The 21,547-nt window shown below is 48.2% G+C and overlaps 1 protein-coding gene across 5 annotated transcripts in view; it reads right to left on the bottom strand.

The window, feature by feature from the left end:
* Tmod1 (tropomodulin 1) overlaps positions 1–21,547 on the bottom strand; it is a 74,378-nt gene that overhangs the window by 23,528 nt on the left and 29,303 nt on the right. For 4 of the 5 annotated variants that reach the window (XM_021647969.2, XM_021647970.2, XM_021647973.2 and 1 more), the window contains exons 3-7: positions 15,314–15,470; positions 11,066–11,185; positions 4,044–4,133; positions 2,679–2,809; positions 316–423 (exon numbers count right to left, since the gene is read on the bottom strand). In XM_021647969.2, coding sequence (XP_021503644.1) covers positions 316–423; positions 2,679–2,809; positions 4,044–4,133; positions 11,066–11,185; positions 15,314–15,470 — 606 coding nt within the window. The remainder of the gene's footprint in view (positions 1–315; positions 424–2,678; positions 2,810–4,043; positions 4,134–11,065; positions 11,186–15,313; positions 15,471–21,547) is intronic. The other variant, XM_060379872.1, reaches the window with a different exon arrangement.

Here is a 21,547-nt window from a genome sequence, read left to right as displayed (position 1 = left end):
TGCCTAAGTATGAAGCGCTGAGTGGAGAAGGGCCAACTGCAGGGGCCAGGGTGCCTTGCTGCATGCTGAGTCTGCTCCTCTCTTCTTATGTGACTTTGGACAAGGCCAGTGGCCCAACCGCCCTGGAGACCCGCCCTTCTAAGAGCAGGGTGGGTGCCAAGTTTAGCCGGGGTGAACACAGGGCACTGTTCGAGGGCTGTCCTGGCTGTCTGTAGCCCCTCCTGGCTCCTAGCTGAGTCTCCTCCCATGCCACACAGTGGGACCAGGCCCGAGTCCCCAGTGACTACACAGCAGAGCACAGAGGTCAGGACATACAAACGCCACGGGGTCATTGCTGCGGGTCCCCACGATGCTAAACTTCTTCACGTAGGAGTTCTCTTTCAGGGCTTCCGCATACGCCTTAAGGGTGGGTATGGGGATATTCTGTGGAAAGAAAGGCAGAAGAGTGAACAAAAGCCCTCACGGGCCGGGGGCAGGTGGCTGCAGGGGGGAAGGAACAGTAGCTCTCTCCCAAGTGCAGCCTGGCTCACTGCTGAGTCCAAGCAAGTGGGCCTCGTGACAGAGGGTGAGACTTGCGGGCGTTCCCCAGTACACGGATTGACAAAATCACCCCTGAAAATTCACACAGGGCCCACGATCTTCCATGCAAGGGGTGGGGGCTGGAGAGGGGGCAGCACTCAAGGCCAGAAGTTGGAGGAGTATTGTACAAAAGGCTGAGGACTGGAAGAAGGGCAGGGCTGGACCCTGGCTTCCACCCAGTGACTGGCAGTGTGTCTGACTTGCTGTGTGACATTGGGGGACTCTCTCCCTCTCTTTGGGTCTGTTCTGAAAGACAGAATGGACAGATACACTGACTTCTCTGTGAGATATCTGTCCCAAAGGGTCTCAGCACTGGCTGAAGGTCCATGGGTCCCTGGGGAACAGGTTTTCATGCTGATATGTAGGCCAGCCCCAGACCATCACACACAGAACCTCAGAGGCATACTTTTTACTCCCTCAAGTGAAAACCTGATCTGCATCCAACTGCCTCTTGGCACAGAAGGGAAACTGAGGCCAGGAGGTGTTCAAGTCCTTGGCTGTTGTAGGATATTTGATCCCATTGTGATCCCCCAAATTGTAAAACCCTGGTTTCTTTGGTGTGGTTGAGCCCTATCACACACCTTTATTCCAAGAACTTTCTGTTTCTTGTAAACAGGTGATTATGGTGTGGTTCACCCAGCCTAGCACACACCTTTAGTCCAAGAGATCTTTGTATAGCGGATCTACTAAAATTAACCCTAGGTCAAGAGGTGGAGCAAGAAACCAGCTGACAGGGATGGAAGAGTAGGAGGGACTCTGAGTTGAGGGTATTTAAGACAGCGTGGAAAAGAAAGGGCTTTCAGCTCAAGCTCTGGCTCTAGCTTAGGCTTCAGCTCCTCAGCTCCCTGGATTTGGGGGCTTTGAGCTAGCAAGCCTTTGGCCTTGGGGGTTTTTTGGCCTTTTCCTTCTGGGCTGTCAGTTGAGCTAGTGAGCCTTTCCCCCCGCCCCCCCCCCCCCCCCCATCCAGACCTGATGTCAGCTGGGTGCTTTCCCTGCCTCTCTGAGCTAGCAGATTTTCACCCCAGCATCTGGCTCCGGAGTCTTTATTGGTAAGTTAGGATGGCTGGGGATTTTCTTCATTTAAACAACACTTGGTTGAGGCCTCCCATTGAGGCCCCACTACTTACACCTGTCTTGAGGCAGTATTTCCTGCCCAGGACATACAAGTCTGGATTGTGTTATCATCTCTCAGATGGCAGACAACTGAGAGAGAGAGAGAGAGAGAGAGAGAGAGAGAGAGAGAGAGAGAGCCCAGCTATGCTTTTCCAGAGCTCTCATTTCAAAGTGTCACCTAAGCCCCCGTGGGAACAGAACCAGGAGCCAGGTGGAGGAGAAAACTGCGGTACAGGTTTCCAGATCTGATTGTGCCTGGGACTGGCAGCCACAGAGAAGAAAGCTGAGAAGAAGGGAGAGTGGGAGGAAAGGACCCTGGCTTCTTGTCTTACTCCCACCCTCGCACAGCTAATCCCAGGGCCTCAGGGCAGAGCAGGTGGGCACACAGCTGTGCCTGGGTCCTCATTCCTCGTGTACCCTGCCCTGGTGGCCACAGAGCTACACAGCACACAGCTTGGGTATTTGGGGGGGGGGCATTTGCACCAACATCTCCCTTCCCTGACTGTAAAATGAGTTTGAATATGAGCATCATCCAGAGGGAACAGTGATGTCTCAGGGGTAGCGCCCGCCTAGGGTTTGTGACCCTAACGAGTCTCATAGGCACAGGGCTTTGCCAGCCTTGAAGTCCCGTGATGCAGTGTGGCTCTGACTCACAGTTTTATCACAGAGAATTTCTGTGTTTTTGAACAACATTGCAGGTGTCCAGATAAAGGCTGGATGAGCCAGTGGTGGACTTCTGAGCCTGGAACTGTCATCTGGAAGTAACCAGGACTGGAGGGTTTGCTTGCTGACACTGGCCACCTCTTAAGTGCCACCTGTAAAGGCATTCCTTTCTTCCTGATCTGGAAATATCCAGGTCCAAATAGGTATTTGGACTTGATGATCTATGTTGGCTGAACTGTTGGCATCAGTATGCCAAGACATATCCCCGGACGACTGAAAACCCTTACCCCCAATACACAGGAAGTGAAATGTCAGGACTTTACCCGGATGTTGTTGAGATTAACCTCTTCGAGTTCTGGGTCATTGTTCTTTATCCTCTCCAGCGTTTCCTCTACATCTGTTGAATTTGGTTCTTCATCGGGCACAGGCTTGTACTGTGTGGGCTTAATCACACCTATGGCAATGGATAAAAAAGAGCTGGCTCACAGAAATATAACTGTCACTTTCTCCCAAAGTACGGACCTCCTTGGGGGGAAGCATTAAGTTTAGGGTGTAAAAGCAACAGCACACTACAGGGGTACCAGGGACTGTGATGCCTTGGAAGAAGCGGGGAGGCATCCAGGAGGTTTGGGCTGTCCCAGGATACTGTGGTTGAGTTTTTACAAGACCTGGTGAATTACCTACCCCTCCCCCCCACTGTGAAGTGTTTGTCTGTCCAAGGAGGATGGTATTACCACCATGCTCATCTCTCAGTGGGCTCCCAGGAGGGTAGGATGAGGCCTGGGCTGGAAACAAATGCAATTCTCTTCCAAGAGGAAGTTTACTTTTTCTTTTGGCACCTTCACTTCCCTTAGGTCCCAAAAAGTCAGCTTGAAACAATACAGTTGAATAATTGAGACAATGTGACATGGGCGCTAGAAAAGGCCAGAGAGTCTCATGGGACAAGAGAGGACAGTGGAAACTGGGGAGAAAGGCAGATCCCCCACAGAGTGGTAAAGGATACATCTTTTAAAGAATGTTGTGGGGAAAATAAATGGACAGCTATTAAAAAAATGTTAAGTTGGGGGACTCAATCTGCAAATGTTTGTTTCACTAGCGTGAGGACCTAAGTTCCATTTCCAGAAGCCATGTTTAAAAAAGTGAAAGAAATCTGGGTGCAGAAGCCTGTGCCTATAGATCTAGGACTGGGGAGGTGGCAACAGGGGGGATCTCAGGAGCTCATTGGCCGGGCAATCTAGCCAAATCAGTGAGTTCTAGGTTCACTGAGAGGCTGCTCAAAAATAAGGTGGAGAGCCACTAAGGAATATGCCAACCTCTGGCTTCCACAAGTACGCACACACACTCACACCAACAGCAAGCAAAACTGAATCTCATGCTATAGCACCAAAACCCACCCACTCTGGGAGGATTAAGACACTAAATATAGGGAGCAAATCTCTAAAACCTCTAGAAGAAAACGTGACACTGAGACAAAGAAGGCTTTGTAAACGAGGCACAAAGCCCCAGCAGACTCAAAGGACAGGACGGAGCGATTTGCCTGCAACAAATGTGCAGTGAGTCAGAGTATCAGGTCGCTCGACACCAACATGCAGGAGGAGGCGTCTCTCTTCCAGGGTGCCCTCCGTGTGAGCCAGTCTCGGGGCCCAGCAAGGCAGGGGGATGGCAGCCAAGCAGAGCTGCATACTCACTGTTGAGTCCCTCCTTGTTCACGATGGAGCTGCTGCCCAAGGCCTGGTAATACTGCTGGTTGCTCATGAGCGTGTGCATGCCCAGGATAGCTGTGGGGACAAAGGGAGGGCTTGACTGTGCTCCTGCAGACTTAGAGGCCTCCTGGGGGACCCCGCCCTCCACATGCTGGGAGCTTTGCTCGAAGAGATGGTAAGATTTGCACAAAAATGTAACACTGGGTTACTCTCGTCCTAGCTTTCATTCGTGTGATTCTCAGACACCCAACCTCCCCAGACTTCGCTTTGGCTCTGCCCACAGATTTCCAGATCTCCTTGAGGTCCAACAAACACACCCCACCCCACACAACCCAGCAGAATGAGTCTTTCCAGCAAGCATCTTCTTCCAAGGAGTGCACGCTTGTCTCCTACCCTGTCCCTCGGGCTCATTTGGCCTCCCCGGGTCTCTCAGGTTATCCAATCTCCCTTGCCAGTACCTCTGCCCTGGCTGGGGATCTATTATTTCCTGGCTGCCATCAACTTACAATGGTCCCAGTATAATCTTCTAACTTTACGATGGTGTGGAAAGTGACACACATTCAGTAGAAACTGCACTTTGATTTACATCCTGACCTTTTCTAGACTAGTGTCATCTGATAAGATACTCAAGATTCTAGATGGGGTCAGTGAACCTCAGCTCAGCCAATCCACCATCACCAGAAGAGAAAAACAATATGGCAGCACCCTCAGCCTGCTGTGCTGTTGCGTTCAGCCAGGCATTAAATACATCTTGATTTAGGACATTTTCAACATATGGTGGGGTCATGGGGCCTCTGCCCCATCACTAGTGGAGAATCATCCACGTTAACAGCTATGGAATTGCTGGCCTGACTTTGGTTTCTTCCTCCTTCCCAACATCCAGCACCGAACAGCCAGAAAGATCTTTCTGGAGATGCCAACACAATGTCACCAATACATGCCGCTCTTTCGCCCGTTCATTTCTTTGGCACTTACTAAGTGCCTTCATTGTGTGCCAGCTCTGAGGGGCTCTGCCCATGCACTCTACAACCTGATGGAAGCGAGCAGAGCTGAGCAAGGGCCAGCACTGTGAAAACTCTGAGATCAGGAGAAAGTGTTGGAAAGAAACAATTCTGTGCGTCCTGGAAAACATAAGTGAAGGCCCCAGGAAGGAAACGATGGCCAGTCATTGGCCAAGTCAAGAGAAGGCAGAAAGAATGTTCTAGACCTGTGGACAGTGGATGGTGGCATACAGGAACAGACCAGTTAGGAGTTAGAGGTCTGGAGAGACAGGGAAGAGGAACAGGGTTGGGGTGGATAAGCAGTGGGCACAACAAGAGTGGCAACTCCCCCTCTCCCTGAGTAGTGCATGCGCTGGCCCACAAAAGAGCTTTGGGTCCATGATAATCTTTTGGCATAAATATGCCCTGTTCAATATTTGAGATAAATTATTGAAAAGTTGTTGGCCTTTTTCCAGGTCTGGAAATTGAGCCCAGGAGCATGCTGGGTACCATGCTTGGCAAGTGCTCTGCCAGTGAGATATATTCCCAACCGTCTTTCTACTTTTTACTTTGACATAGAATCTCACTACATTGCCCAGGCAGGCCTTCGACTCATTCTGTAGCAAAGGCTGACTTTGAACTTTGCTGTTCCTGTCTCAGCCTCCTAAATAGTTGACATTACAAGCCTGCAATACTACATTCCACTAAAAAGTTATTTGCTGTTTATTTAAAACTTAAATTCAACTGGATAGTTTATATTTTATTCAACCATCCCACCTCCTACTACTTCAAGACTCGGTGCAACTCTTCCTCCTCCAGGAAGGCTTCTTAGATTCCTCCCCCTCTCAGTACTTGGTACTCTTTCTATGCCACAGGATACCTCAGGACAAAGCTGGTGCCAGAACACCTGCGTGCTTTCTCTGCTGGGCTGTGGGCTTCCAGAGGTCAGGGAGAAATATGACTACTCTTCCATCTCTTCTAGAATATAGCAGGCATATGGTAAATATTTGGTAATTTTCTTTTTTAATTTCCAAGCAATTTCAGTAAAAATGCTTTCTAGGTAGAGAGAGGAACATGACAGATCTTAAAGAAGACTCAGGAGATCAAGTCCTGGCCCTCACCATGTCTCAGTGTCACCCAGTGGAGGTCACTCCTCTATCTGGGCATCAGCCTCCTGTGCCCAGCCAGGGGTGATGTAAGACCTCCCCAATCACACCTGTATATGCAGACCACAGACCATGGAGGGGGGGGGCTGTCAAACAGTGTCAATGTCCTGGACAGAAGGGTGCAATTTCTTTGGATTACTTTTTCTTCTTTCTTTCTGATAGGGCCTTGATATGTAGCCTTGAACTCATGATCCTCCTGCCTCAACCTCTCAAGCATTGGGATTACAGGAGTGCACAACTGTGGCTCCCTGAGGTGATTTTGGTGTCCCAGTGGGAGCTGAGAACCACCAGAAGAGATGATCTCCAAGTCCCTTCTGTTTCTCTCCCCTAGAAATCTTCTCAGCTAAAATTAGCCTTGAGGGCTCATCAGCTCATGGCTGAGGAGGGCTGGGAGAGTGAGACAGCTGCTGCCTTTCCAGCTCTCGAGGTTTGAATTTAGTGTCCCCGTGGGCTGAGGGAGCGGAGGCTGAGTCAGCAGCAGCTGAGCCACCTCACATGGAGTCGGTCTTCTAGAGAGGTGATCCCACATCCCTCCCACCCCTACACACAGCAGAGTCCTCAGGTTTGCCAAGGTTGGAATCAGGAAATTCACTAATTTTCTGATGCCTGTTTCATCTCAGAGCACACAGAAAGGTAAGGAAATAAATAAATAGAAGTGGAGAACATATTTGATGCTTGAATCCAAGCGTCCTGTGATGGGCTAGACAGGGGCACAGAGGTGTGTGAGGGGACCAAAGAGCATTGAGCCCTGGCTTGTTAGTTCCTTTTTTTTGCTGTTGTTTGGTTTTGATGACCTTGTAGAGGTCATTTCCTCGTTGGGATCCCTTGTTTTTGCATCCACAAAACAGTGTGTGCTTGAGTGTGGAACCCTCACCTTCCCATGGGAGTAGGAGTCACTCGGCAATTCTCACATTTTTAGCCTGTTCAGTGCTGTGGAATAAGCAGCACCCTCGTGGTGCTGCCGAACTCCCCTGCTCACAATTGACAGGGACATGGTGTGCCATGGGACTCAGCAGAGATGTCCTTAGCCTGTGGTGCTGTGTCTCTTTGGCTGCTAAGAGTTCTAACAGCCCCTTATGGGGAGAACCTAAGGACCAACAGCATATTCAGAGAGATGGTTGTTACGCCCTGATAGCAGGCTGAAGAAGGAAGGGCGCCATTTGACCGCTCAGAGGAAGTTAGGGTTCCTGGAAGGAAGGGAAGATAGAGTCGGGGTAGGGGTGAGGGGAGGAAAGGAAGAAGTGAGAGAGTGTGGCTTGAGCTAAATGGCCACTACCAGCCTAGGGCCCAACAGGTCCTAGGCACAGAGTTGTGGCTGTCTCTCTGCCTTGTTTTTCCATGCATGTGTCACCAGGAGTGAGTGATGCAATGAAAATCCCTACCCTGACATCTCGTGTTGCTTCCTTCTTTGTAGATCTAGGCTGATTTTAGCACCAGGGATCTTTCTTTTTTTCCTTTCCTTTCCTTTTTTAAGTCTAGATCTTCCTCAAAACTCAAAAAGGACTATTTTTGAACTCTAAAAAAGAACATTGAGTTCTGTTTCCTCTCACTGCCTTGGCAGGGCTCCTTCCATTTCTAAGTCCACTCAGGATGCAACGTGATCTCAGGACACATCCCCAGCTTCTCCAGCTGCCACAGGCTTCAGTGGTCCCGGGTGGAGGGCTGAGAGGCGTGTTCTCGCATCCTAGGTACAGGCACAGAAACTGGCTCTGGCCCAGGACCTGGGAGCTGGTAAAATGTTCGGAGATGAACCACATCCCCTGACAGTCTCAGAATGAGAGGAAGATGGGTGCCTAAAGACATGAAGTCACCAACGGCCAGGGGACAGTTTAGCCAGGGCTAACCAATTGCCCTTGAGGGTGGGTGCTCCCACCCCACTCCTTTTCTTATTCCTGCCCTACTGCAAGGGTTTCTGAAACCCAGCTAGAACCAAATCCCTGAGTGAGTGTAGGAGGCATCTCTAATGTCAAGTGTTTGCAGCGGACTCCCAGGGGCCACAAGCCAAGACCTCTGCATTGCCAGGGTCCCATGAGTTCTGCTTGACACCCTTGTAGGGCATGTTTAAGATCCAAACCTACATGCTTCTGGCCTGTCCTCCTCTGCACCTCTTGGGCCCCCATGAGGAGATAATGGATCTCATTCATCCCAGCAAAAGATGGGTGTTCCATAATGCACAGCAACTCAATGAGTTAGTGCATGCATTGTCAACAGTGGGTCCCCTCTGGGTCAGTGTGTCACATGCTTCTGACATTTCCAGGTATTGAAACTGTTACATAAGCACCTCCCTGGCCTGGATGGAAGTTCCTACGTGCCTGAGTGTCCCTTTCCCCTAATGTACTTTCTCCAGATCACCTCCACTTGCCTGACTTCGGCTCAGCTTCCATGTCTTCATTTGCCTTCTCCCCAGTGTGTGAAACTCTTCCTGGCCATATCTAATTTGCCTGTGCAATGCTGGCCCATGAGGGCAGACAGGTGTTTCCTTAGGCTGTTTTTCACCAGCACCAGGTCCATAGCCTGGCACACAGTGGGTAGGAGAGCCCTGGGTAACGGGTACCATGTGTGAGGGACCTAGCGAAGACTTGGTTTATGGAAACATCCTGGGGGAGAGCATGGAGACCAGAGGCAGCCTGCACACCCCTCGTCTCCCTAACCAGGATTTCCTTCCTTTAATGAGTCACCCATTCTGGAGAGTTCAACTAACCCCTCTTAGGCCAAGTTGCCACTTTCTGGTGGGCCGGCCACACCAGCACCTCTGGCCATCCAGAACAGTTTGCTTCCAACCACCTGGTTCTGCTCTTTACCCAAGGCCACAAAGCCTGGCATCATCTCAGCTCCTTGATCCTGACCCAGCACTAGGCACAGCTGGTGTCTTGGTATAAAATAGGGACAATAACAGAATTTACTCCACAGTATTTGTCACGGTCACTAACTACATGCTGTCTGGAGATCTGCCTACCCAGCACCCGGAACATGCTTGGCACTTAGCAAATGTTCCATGCCTCCTTCCCCAAAGGCACCACCACCTTGTAATGGCTGAAGTCAAATGACAGACACCGAAGGACAGTCAGTTAACACTGGGGTGCACACACGGCCGCCTCCTGCTCCTTCCCGGACATCACAGGGGCTTGGGATCTTGGGCAGATTCTAACGGTCTGCCAACAACAACAAGGGAAATGTTTTCAAGAGCAGGCCCAGACGCTCAGTGCAAAGGGCTGCTCTGCCGTGGCCATGCGGTGGCGGGAGCCTGCACTGACAGCAGTCATTTAATAATCCCTGTGTGCCCTAATGAGGGCAATGATGTCATGCAGGGCTCAGAGGAGCAGGCCCCAGATAAAAACAGCTCCTGGGGAGTAAATAGAGATAGGCAGGGCAAAGGATCCATCCCAGAAGTCAAGAGACATGTGGGGGAAGATGGGTGGCTGAATTATGTGGGCACGCTGAAGGATCTGGCATGGCTCCACTGGCACCTTATTTAAGCCACTGAGCCCTGTGAAGCAAACCCGGCTCCGGAGTTGCCTGTCTGGGTTCCCGTTGGGACCAGCTGGCCCCTCAGTGCTGTTCAAAATGGCAACCATTCTCTGGGCCCTGCCACCTTTGTCTTTCACCACAGTTTCCTTCTGTTGGGGAAAGGGCTGTCTGGACTGAGATACTGCCTGCCTGCCATTCCAGGCATCATTCCTAGGGTCCCTGCCACCACCCACAGTCACCACCAGTACACAGTTCAAATCACTGCTCCACAGCCCTGCTCACCAGAGGAAAGCCATCTGCAGCCCCCTCCTCCCTCAGTGCCACCAACACAGCTTCCTGAGGGGCTGGCAGACTGGATGAAGCCGGGGCAGATGCAGCCCTGCCTGGCCTTGGCCTCAGCTCCACCGTCTCTGGCAGCCCGAAGCCCTGTTCTGCCTTCTTGGCTCTCACAGTCAGCCTGCACAGTCCTTTGTTCCTCTGCCCACCCGTGACTGGCCGATGGGCCCCATGCTAGGCTTGCCCCACTCCATTCTCAAACCCAGTCTTCACCTGCTACGTGCTCCTCCTGAAGCCTGGCACCTCTGACCATGTCCAAACAGAACCCTCCTGCAGAATGTGAGACTATCATTTGTGGCTGCTTCCGTCTGGGTGGCCCCTGGATAGCTCAGATGGCACGGGCCCCTAACTGAACTCAGTATTTCCCCCACAGTCCTCCTCCTTCAGTAAAGACACAGAACTCACTTGATCTCTTCTTGCCCTTCTCCCTGTACCACACTCGCTGTCAGCGCCTCTCCGAGATCCCGCTCCTCTCCTAGGCCACTGGTCTGCTGTGTTCACCCCACCCACCCACACACGGAGCTAGGGCACAGTGTAGACAGGGGCAGGTGAGGTGCCAGGTACAGCCTGCAGTGAACCTCAGAGAGATGGGGCACAGAGTGCATAGGCCAGGGACTCAACAGCGGTGAGTAGAGATGGCCGCAGAGGGTTTTCAGGAGCAGACTACCCTCTGGAGTTCCTGTGTGAAGATGGTAAGGAAGCATCCCTGAGGACGGGGAGGATGGCACAAACAAGAGATGTAAGGGAGACACAGTCTTTGCTCCAAGCCCTTTAGGAGGCAGCCTTGGGTGGGGGGGATTTGGTGGGAATGGCTAGGACAGGGCTCATCCTGGCCTTCCCTAGCCTATATTTCCATTCTAGTCTCTTGGCAATAACAGGAAGTTCTATGACCAGGAGCATTTGAATGGTTTTAGCTTTATTTTCTTCCCTTTTACCTTATCATTGTATTCCTTGTTAGAAATAGAATGGACGCGCACACTGAAATGAAGCAAACGAGGCTCTCTGCACGGAAGGCCCTCGGGGGAAGGGCAGGCAGAAGCTCTTGGACGTCTCTCACCTGCGATGTCACACAGTTCCGCGTCTGAGGCATTTGCCAAGGCCTCCTCCAGCTCTGGCTCCAGCGTGACACTCTCCAGCACGGGGTCCATTGGTTTCTGCTTGGGAACCCAGATCTTTCCTGAAAACACACAGGGTGCCCTGTGTGAGATCTCACAGGGTGTGAGATCCCTCCGTGAGAGGTTCTGGTCTGAGAGAAAAACCTGTAAACGTTCTTTAACAAACTAGACAAAACATGTGCAGATTATTCAAGGACAGAAGCGAGCAGAACGCACCCTAGCTTCATGTGACCTCCTCTTCTTAAACAGTCATGAAAACAAGCGGGTGAGGGGGGAATGAGGCAGCTAGGAGAGTGGCCTCTGCCTGTCTGCCAGTAGAGACTGTTGAAGTCAAGGGAATTCCAGAAGTTATTACAAAAGGTAAAGAGGGGGCAGAGCCACAGCTTAGCCGTCGAGTGTCTACTGCTCTTGCAGAGGACTCAAGCTCATTCTTAGCACCCACATCCCGGCAATTCAAAATGTGGTATAGCACCGGGCCTGTGACTCCAGTGCAGGGGATCCAACACCCTCTTCTGGCTCCCGTTAACACCTGCACTCACACTCACATTCCTAATAATTCAAAAATTAACAAGAAATCTTTAAAAAAAATATGATCATGATGATCAATAAAAAGAAAATTGTCCTGGAGAGATTTTGTGTGAAAGGAAAATCATGTGAAAACCATCATGAACAATTTCGTTTCATTTCTGAGAAACTGCACGTGATTTCCATATGTCCCTCTCCAAGCTTGTATACTGGGAACCTAGTCCCCAAACTCATATGTTAGGGATGTGTGAAGGGGGGGCTGTGGGGGAGGTAACTGGGATTAATTGAAGTCATATGGTTGGCCTCCTAGAATGGCATTGGTGTCTCACTGAGTCAGGCCCGGTGCTATACCACATCAGCAAGGACCATCTCCCTCCACGCCCACCCGCTGCCAGCTTTTAGAATTTCTTCTCTTTATAAATTAACTGGTCTGTGGTATTCAGTTTAAGTAGTTTAAGATTATGCATGTATATGCTGTTCTGGGGAAGAGCAATCAGAGAGGGAGTCAGAAGTAAGTCTCCCCCTCCCCCGAGGTCAAGAACAAGACAAGGATCCCAGCTCTATTGCTGCCATTCAACATTGCATTAAAAGCTCTAGCTAGAGTGAATGGGCACAGATGATAAATACGTGGAATTCAAACAGAAGATGTTTCCGTTTACAGATAACATACTCTTATACGGAGAAAAAGTCTAAACTTCCACATTCCAAAAGAAAGAAAAAAAACTTAATCAAACAAACAAAAACCCTACTCCACCCCCGCCTCCAAACAAAACCAAAAAAACCAAAAACCAAAAACAAAAAACAAAAACATTAGAACTAGTAAGTTCAACAATATTTGAGGTAGAGGCCAGTGTTTCTGTATCCCAGCAACGGGAGGAATATGTGAAGGCAATTACAAAGGCAGTTCACAATAATAACCAAAGAATAAAACACTTGGGGATAAAGTTTTAATACATGTACACCAAAATGCAATGCACTGCTATAAGAAATCAAAGAAAATATAAAGAAATAACTGAGAATAAAATCTGATTTCATGGATTGGAAAACTTGCGTAATATTAAGATAGCAATGCTACTCAAAGCAACCTACAGATTCAACACAATCCCCACCCAAATCCCAGAACTCTTTTTCATAGATACAGAAAAGCAAAGACACACAAAGAACCAAGCAATGGCCAAAATAGCAAAATTAGGAGCCTCATGCTCACTGGCTTCAGAGCACAACTACAAAGGTGGTGATGTACTTGTGTAAGGATGGACACAACAAACAACAGAACTGAGAATCCAGGGATGAGGGCAAATACATATGCCACATTACTGTCAACAACACAGCATTTCTATTCGACAAGTACTGGGCCACCAGCCATTCACCTCATACCATATGCAAACGTAAAACCCAATGGGTCAACAACCTGACTGTCAGAACTAAGACTAAGGCACTATAAAGAAAACAAGAGCAGTTAGAATTAGCTTTGGAATCTTGTGGTAGACACAAGGTCAAGAGATCATCTTGGACTTCATCCAAAATCACGTTTTATGTCTCAAAGAATATGATCAAGAAAGTGCAAAGTCAATTTCTGCAGGGGGTAAAATGTTCACAAATCATATATCTGAAAAAAGCCTCATATCAAACATAAAGAAACAGTGGTAGTGATACGGCTCATCTGGTAAGAGCCCTTGCCACCAAAACATGAGTTTAATTCATGAAACTCACACAATGGGAAGAAGAACCAACTGCTGCCCCCTGACTCATACATGTACGCACATTGTGATGTACACACACACACACACACACACACACACACACAGGTACAAGTACATAAAAGTTAAGACTGCAGAAGTAACTTTTACAACTCACCAACAAAAAGCCACATGGCCTAATTTTAAATAGGCAAAAACAACCACCACAACAAATCACGCAAAGATGTCTAACTGGTCACCATTTATGGCCCTGAGAATGTTGCTGTGGAGGGAATGGGACAAATGAATGCTGGCAAAGACGTGGAAAGTTGGACCCTGTATGTATTGCTTCTGGGAAAAAAAAAAGGATACAGTTGTTACAGAAGTTTGGAGTTCCTCCAAGATTAAAGAGTTATCACGAGGCTCGTCACTCTACGAGTTTGCATGCCAAAGAACTGAGACAGGTGCTCGGACAAATACTTGAGTAGAGCCTAGCGGTGCAAGTATATAATCTGAGCTCTTCGGGAGGCCATTGCAGGAGGAGTGCAAGGTCAAGGCTTGCCTAGGCTACAGAACAAGTGAGTTCAAAGACAGCCCAAGTAACCTCTGATCTTGGTGTGGGGAGAGAGACTGGAAGAGAAAGGGATGAGGCTCAATGGTTGAGCACTTGCCTAGTATATGAAAGGTTTGGTTCCATCGCCTGAGTCAGGAAAAACTTCAAATACTTGTACAGGAAAGTTCACTGCACTTCTACAGAAATATTCAGTTCTAATGGACCAAAGATGAAAACAACCAAAATCTGTGGAAGAATGGCTCAACAAACCACGGAACGTGGCTGACTCTGGAAACATGTTAAGGGAAAGAAGCCAGGCAGCCAATCACACGTGTACACACACGAACAAAACAAAACAAAATACATAGTTTGGTTTCACTTGTAGGTGATAAGCCATTCCACAGAAACAGATTGGGAAACAAGAAGAGAGAAATGTCTAGAAAGGCCCATGCTGATACAGGATCAATGCTTATTTTCCATGGAAGAAATACATAAACATGTGTGTCTGTGTGTGTGTGTCTGTATAAGTACGTATGTTTGTATGTAGCATTATGTATGTATATCAAATGTCTTAGTTCTGCAGGCAAAGCACACAACAAAAATCACTTGGGGGAAAAATGTATGAGAAACTCTGTGGTGATGTCAGATTCTAGGCAAAGGGAGAAACGTACAAGAAAAAGAAAATGCCTGGGATCTGGGGCTATAGTTCAGCTGTGAACATGACTGATGCAATGTATAAATGAACATTCAGTAAATATTTAAAACCTGTGTTTTATGACCCCCTGCGGCAGGCCCTCCCCCTGAGAAGAGTGACTCCACGATATTTATGAGGGGCTTGACCTTCTTTCTCTCTCCCTCACTGGACTGTGAACAGAATGGCTGACACTCCAGCAGCTAGCTGGCCCAGGAAGAGACAGGTGTGCTACAGGGGTGACAGAATGAAGAGCTAGAGAGGACCTTGATTCCTGGCACTGGGCAGATGGCCGATCAGCCTTCAGTTAGGTTTCTGCCTTGGGAGAAGAGATGAGGGAAGAATGTTACCACTGCCAGAAAAAGAGAGACTTTAGAGAAAGCAGAGTTAGGACAGAGGGATTTGGGCTATGTACCTTCATGCTCATTTGTACAGAATGGTCCTTGCTTAGGCTTCATGTTCTAATGCCATTAGCAATAGGTTTGAATAAAAAAAAAAAACAACGTGCCCTAGTTAAAAGGAATTTGGGGAGACATTGTGGTTGTCTGGGGGAGTCTTTTTCCTCAGACTATCCCCAACTGATTGAGTATACCCACAAATGATGCTTTGGGGGCAGGTATCATTTCCTGTTCCGGTGGGAAGGATATAAGACAGGCCCGGGTACATTTGCCAACACAGGGCAGGACACACAAATGGCCCATGCCTCAGGAAGGATATGCTCAGGAGCCATGTTGTTTAGTACCTCGTTTCTCCCCTGTGTAGGGAACCAGGTCTTCTCGGTCCTTAAACTCCTTCGCTTGCTTTTCCAAGTGGTCCAAAAGCTCCTCCCTTTTAAAGGGGCCTGTGGGCGCCTTGGTGGTCTGATCCTTCTGCCTGAGGCCTGCAGGGAGCAGTGCATTCTAAGATGGGGTGATGGGGGAGAGAGAGAGGAGGAGGAGAGAGAGAGAGAGAAAGAGAGAGAGAGAGCAGTCAGCAGCTGTGGGCATGCAGTTCTCCAGAAACACAACACAGACCAGCAGGGGCCTTGGAACTGGAAAGCCCCACCAAGTCCTTTCCTTTTCTATGCGGGGAGCCAGAAAGCTGGAGGAGGGCCGGACTTGTCCCAGGCCACGTGGCACTTGAGGGGAAGAGAGAAGCTGTGGGGCTCAGTCCCCTGGTGTCCCTACTAGATAACATTTTTAAACACGTGGGCTTAACCAACAGGGCAGCCCACACAGGATGAGCATAGAGAGATTCATGTAATTCGGTATTTGAATGCAAAACTGTATTTGCTTCCGTACAGTAAATAAGAGAGAGAAGCTGAAGGGAGCTTGGTAGGTCTTGGATGGAGGATGTCCTGCAGAGACAGAACCCCCAACAAGCCTGAGAAAGGCTCAACAGAACTGCTGTTGGCGAAGCGCCCTGAGTCTATAGCCTGTGTGGCCTAACAGGCCCCTCGGGCTCTGGTGGGCCTGTGCTCATGAGAAATGACTGTTAAACATTTTTAATATCACCTTTGGAGATGGGTCTCTCAAGAATGACAGCATTAACCCAATCGCTGTGTTCTCTTCTTCAGACATGGCAAGCTCATTACCGAAGTATATTCCTAATTAGGGGGATTTCCACCACTTAAATTGGGTTTCACCAATTTAAGCCCCTAGCACTTCAAAAATCAAAGACAACAAGAGCTTCAAGGATGCTTAGAGACCAGGATTATAAGGCCCTCTCTTCAAGGGGAAACTGAGGCCCAGAGCACAGAAGGACTGCCCAAGGAGCTTTGGGGCTAGACTGAGAACAAACCCAGGGAATTCCCTCTGAGGTAGGGGAGAGGTGACCTTTGTTTCTAGTCTTTGTACATTCTGCGCCACCTTGCATTTCAGAGAGCTAGATGGGGATGCCTCAGAGGCAAGTGTGCAATCTCTGCTGCACCCCACAAAATTGGTGTCGCTCCTATCTCAAATACAGGTTCTTGCTACTCCCAACACTCTCTGAATCCTTTTCTGAAGAAAGGAAAGGATGAGAGACACATCGGACTAGCATGTCCACAGGGCTGAGGCTTGGACGAGAGACACCACTGGCTAATAGCTACGGGCTATTTACGAAGTACTTTCCCACTGTCTAACACCTGCTCTTGTCTCCATAATAGCAGAGTGTGCCCCCACGTTAGGTCACAAGCATCTACCAATTATAAGGCTGGGGGATAAGGAGCTCAAAGGTGGGGGCCGGCAGATGTGCAAAGGGACCTATACCAGAGGCCAGCAGAGATATTGGCAACTGGGCTTTGTGATGAGAAGAGGACCAGGTGTGGACTGATTTGGGGTCAAGGACGGGGTATACAAAGGATGCCACAAGAGTCCCAGCTCTCCTGCAGCAGCGGTTGGTGGACAGCACTCACTGTGATGCGCAGGGCAGATGGTGCTCCCAAGTGGGCCTTGCTTCTGCAGGCGGGTACGGGTCACGTGGTGCTTCCTAAGGCTGGACATGGGGGTCTGCTCCTTCTATCCCATAGCAGGGGCTTCTTGTGGCAGAGTGGGTAGGGGTGCACCTCACTGCCTGCCCTGTCTAGCTACGGCTATCCACAGCGGGCGACCCACAAGATTCACAGGGCGTGGCCCACCTGGTTCGTGACACGGATGCACTTCACAGTTGAGGCCACATCAGGCCTAAGGCCGACATGGACTAATGGTGGTACAGCTGAGTGGCATTAACCAAGCCCTACTGACCCTCCCACCCACCCACCCACCCACCCACCACGTGCTATGGTTTCTATGACAACTGAATGTAAATAATGATGATGGTGGCTGTTATACGTGTTTGGGGGAAGTTAAAATTAGGTGATGTGAAAGAATGCCCCACACTGGTATAGTAAATGTCCCCAAACAATAGCTTCCCACTCTTGTTCTATCATCAGATAAGATACACTTTAGCAGGAGGACAGTCATTCAAAATGTGGGTAAAAGAAAATAAGTTATTCAAATATGTTTTAGGAACCAAGAAACCCAGACACTCAAGTCTCCTTAATATTGATTAAGGAGTCTCCTTAATATTGCAATTACAGATGTGTTCCATCTGTAATTGGTACCATAAAGGATTTTATGGTACCATAAAAAGGTATGATACTATACTTTTTATGGTATCAGGGTACCATAAGGATTTTAATGGCAGGAAGGGGTTGGGGTTTAATCATGAAAAAGAAACCCATGAGGTTGGAAAGGGGTTTCAAACTCTCTTCACCTTCAAATCTTGCTGCCAGAGGACCCTAGATCAGCCAGAGAAGTTCCTCAACCTTGGTATAATGGTTTATAACAGAGGCACAAAAACTGTTCTAATGCCCTGGTAGCAGTCACTCTGGTTTCTACCCCATTAGAGGCCAGCTGTACCGTGACACAAAAACCCATCTCCAAACACTGCTGAGTCCAGGAGAAACACTGTCCCTGGCTGAGAACCACTACATTAAATCAAGGACATATAAAATGGGCAGAAATCTTTCTGTATTTAATATTTTCAATGTGTGCAAGAATATAGCTATATAACATTTTAAACCATGGCTTCACTAACTTCAATATTTAATGAAAGAAGTTGAATCCTAAAAGCCAAAATTTCAAAAGTATTTTCTAGTGATTCTTAGCCCATCGGCTTTTAAAAGTGCATTGTGACCATGTCAGCCTTATTAGGGCTCAAAGCTAATTTTCTTTCCATTAAAGGTTACATTGACAAACTATCATAGAATCTTCAGTTAAAATCAAAGAGAGTCACATCTTTTAAAACTCTTAGTTACTTATCACTTTATCTTGTTTTCAAAAACAGCAGATGACCTCACAGTGTACATAAATATTAACTCAAAGCAGATCAAAGACCTAAATGTAAAAGCTGAAACTGTAAAATCCTGAGAAGAAAGTGTAGACATAAATCTTTTGACTCTGGATTAGGCAATGGTTTCCTAGATATGACACAAAACAATGAGCAACAGAAGAAAAAAATAAATGTACTGGATGGACTTCACCAAAATTAAAAACATTTGCGTGTTAAAGGAGACTGGCAAAGAGGCAGATTGGAAGAAAGGCTCGTGAGTCACATATCTGATAAGAGCAATATCCAGAATGCACGAACTTCTCTTGGGACTCAATAATAGAGGGCAAAAAACCAAACCAAAACAGAACAGAAAACCAAACAATTTAAAGAATGGCCAAAGAAGCTGAATAGCTATTTTTTTTTTCAGAGAGCATACAAAATTCCTGATGAGGGGGCTGAGGAGATGGCTCGGTCAGTAAGACGCTTGCCACACAAGCCTAAGGACCTGAGTTTGATCCCTAGCGCACACATGAATCGGTGAGCACCTGTAACCCCCCCGAGCTCGGGAGGTGAAGACAGGATGCCCCCTGGAGCTTGCTGGCTGGCCACCTAGCCTGATTGGAGAGTTCCAGATTCACAGGGAACTCTGCTGCAGAGGAAGACAGGCTGATGTGCATATGAGCAGCATTAACTGCACTCCGAGCAGGGTGAGGTAGGCCAGTAATAACAAAAGAAACAAAAAGGGAGGGGTGGAGTGAGGGGCACTCGGAGGAGGTGGTGGTGGGCTAATGTGATGGATACACTTTGTATAAATGCATGGAGCATCCAAAGAACCAAACATATTGTTTAAAAAAAAAAATAAGGTGGAAAGCAAATGAGGAAGACACCAGAAGACATTGACCTCTGGTCACCACACACCCACACCCACCCACCCACACACACACACACACACACACACACACACACGAGAACATGTATCCACATACACCCTATACACACAAAAGAAATAAGTTTAAAATTTTTAATTATAAGACATTCCTCATAATCTACGTGTAGTAGTACATGCTTTCAATCCCAGCTAAAGCTGAAGGATAGTCTAGAGCACTCTGGCCCACAGAGTGAGACCCTATCTCAAAATAGAGAAGCCAAACCAAACCAAAAACCTCTCTCAAAGATGCCCAATAAGCACGCAAAAAGATATCAGTGCCACTAGCCATCAGGGAAATCCAACTCACGTTGGAAAGGCACCGTAAAAAGCACAGGTGATAACGAGTGTCGGCAGGAACGTGGTGAAGTGGGAACTTGGCTGCCGGTAGGCACATCAAATGATACGGACTCTTTGGAAAGCAGTCTGGCGGTTTCTGAAAAAGCTATACATAGAATTACCATGGGACCCAGAAACTGTACTTAAGAGATGGAAAAGAATTCAGACCATAGGTTAACCCCAAAACTTGTACACAAATGTACATAGGAGCACGATTAACAATGGCCCAAAGAATGGACCAAAACATGTTAAAGTCCCTCAGCTGATGCATGGATAAATAAAGGATGGTAGATCCATGCTGCTGAATACTGTTGAGCCATGAAAAGGAACAGTGTACCACAACGTGAGTGAGTCAGAAAGTGCGCTAAGTGAAAGAAGCAAGATACAAAAAGCCATTATGTTCTGTGATTTATGTGATTTAAGTGCCAGCACTTACTTACTGGGCCAGGGTCTCCTAATACAGTTGGCGGAAATTAAAATCAGGCCTGCCTAGAGGGGTCTCATCAAGACTGAGGCTGAGACAAGTTTATTGCAAGCAATCAGATTTCTTAATCCTTATTAGAAACAGAATAGAATGGCAGTAGCCAGGATCGATACAATGGTGGTTGTCAGGAAACAATGATGTTTGCAAGCTATATAGATTACATAAGATTAATGTCTAAGACTGACAGTTTTGTCAAGCCTCTCTATGCTTCACTGACGTGTAGGGAATGTGGAGAAACACAGGCAGCCTGAAAGCTTCACTGCCTGAGGGAGTGCCTGTTTCTCAAGACCTGGAAGGCACGTAGTGCCCAGGAGTCATGGACTCTAACCTGAAAGACCTATGATGCATGCCTCTCAAGGAAGATAGACAGAAACAACTCCATGGTTCCCTGCAATGTGATGTCCAAAACTGTCCAGTCTATAAAGACAAAATGTGCCTACACACTAGCTCAAGAGCCTTAACTACAGACTGAACTGTGCTGCCCAACCCCCAAACCACACTCTGGCAGCCCCATCTCCCAGGTCGGCTGTATTTGGAGATAGGATCTGTGTGATAGGTTAAATGAGGTCATGAGGCTAGAACCCTGATCCAATAGGATTAGTGTCCTTCCGAGAGAGACACCACAGAGCTTGCTGCGTGCCCCTCCTCAGCCACCTGTCACAAGAGGACATAGTGAGAAGGCAGCTGATCCCAAGCCAGAAAGGGTCCTCCATAAGTAATCCACCCCACCAGACCCTATTCTGGGGCTTCCAAACCTAGCGTTTGAGACCTGCAGTCTGCTGTGCACCACTTTTAGACAGCTGAGCAGGGTGGGCTGAGCAGCGACAGGAAAAAGTTTCCTTCTGAGGTGATGAAAATGTCTTTCAGTTGACAGTGGTGAAGGCTGGACAACAGCGAATAGACTAAGTTGGATTGTGTGTGAATTAGAACTAAAAGAATTATATCTAAAAGCTGTTTTCCCCTCACGATGGGGAAATATTATCAAACTATCTACAGCGACAGCTACTACTCAGGCGGTTCTCAGATGCTGAGGAGAGGGGCTGGTCTCAGGCTAGCGACTGGCAGTGATGCTAGGGCTGACAAGGTCAGAGGCAGCTGGATCGAAAGTGCTGCTTTGCCTTCCAGTGTGATATTCTGTAGCTAGACATGAACTGTGAAGGAGAGAAGAGCGACAAAATACTGTTTTTGGATCATCTACACTGCTTAGAACCCAAGCCTGACTCTCGGACACAGGGTTGCCAAGGTGGGGAAGGGTCCCCATCACCATCTTGGTGGCAGGAGACTGTCATGACCATGTATATGTAGAATGTATCTTCCGTTACCTTTTAAAACTTTGAATCAACAAACACCTACTGAGGGAGCATTATTAGTATGTGTCCAGGCAAGTAGATAGAGCCATGACCCAGCCTAGTGGAGCAAAGACATCGGGAGATGAAGAGGATGGAGCAGTTAATGAA

The sequence above is a fragment of the Meriones unguiculatus genome, chromosome 3 (assembly GCF_030254825.1).
Source record: "Meriones unguiculatus strain TT.TT164.6M chromosome 3, Bangor_MerUng_6.1, whole genome shotgun sequence".
NCBI classification, from domain to species: domain Eukaryota; kingdom Metazoa; phylum Chordata; class Mammalia; order Rodentia; family Muridae; genus Meriones; species Meriones unguiculatus.
This window is presented reverse-complemented; position numbering and strand designations above follow the sequence as displayed.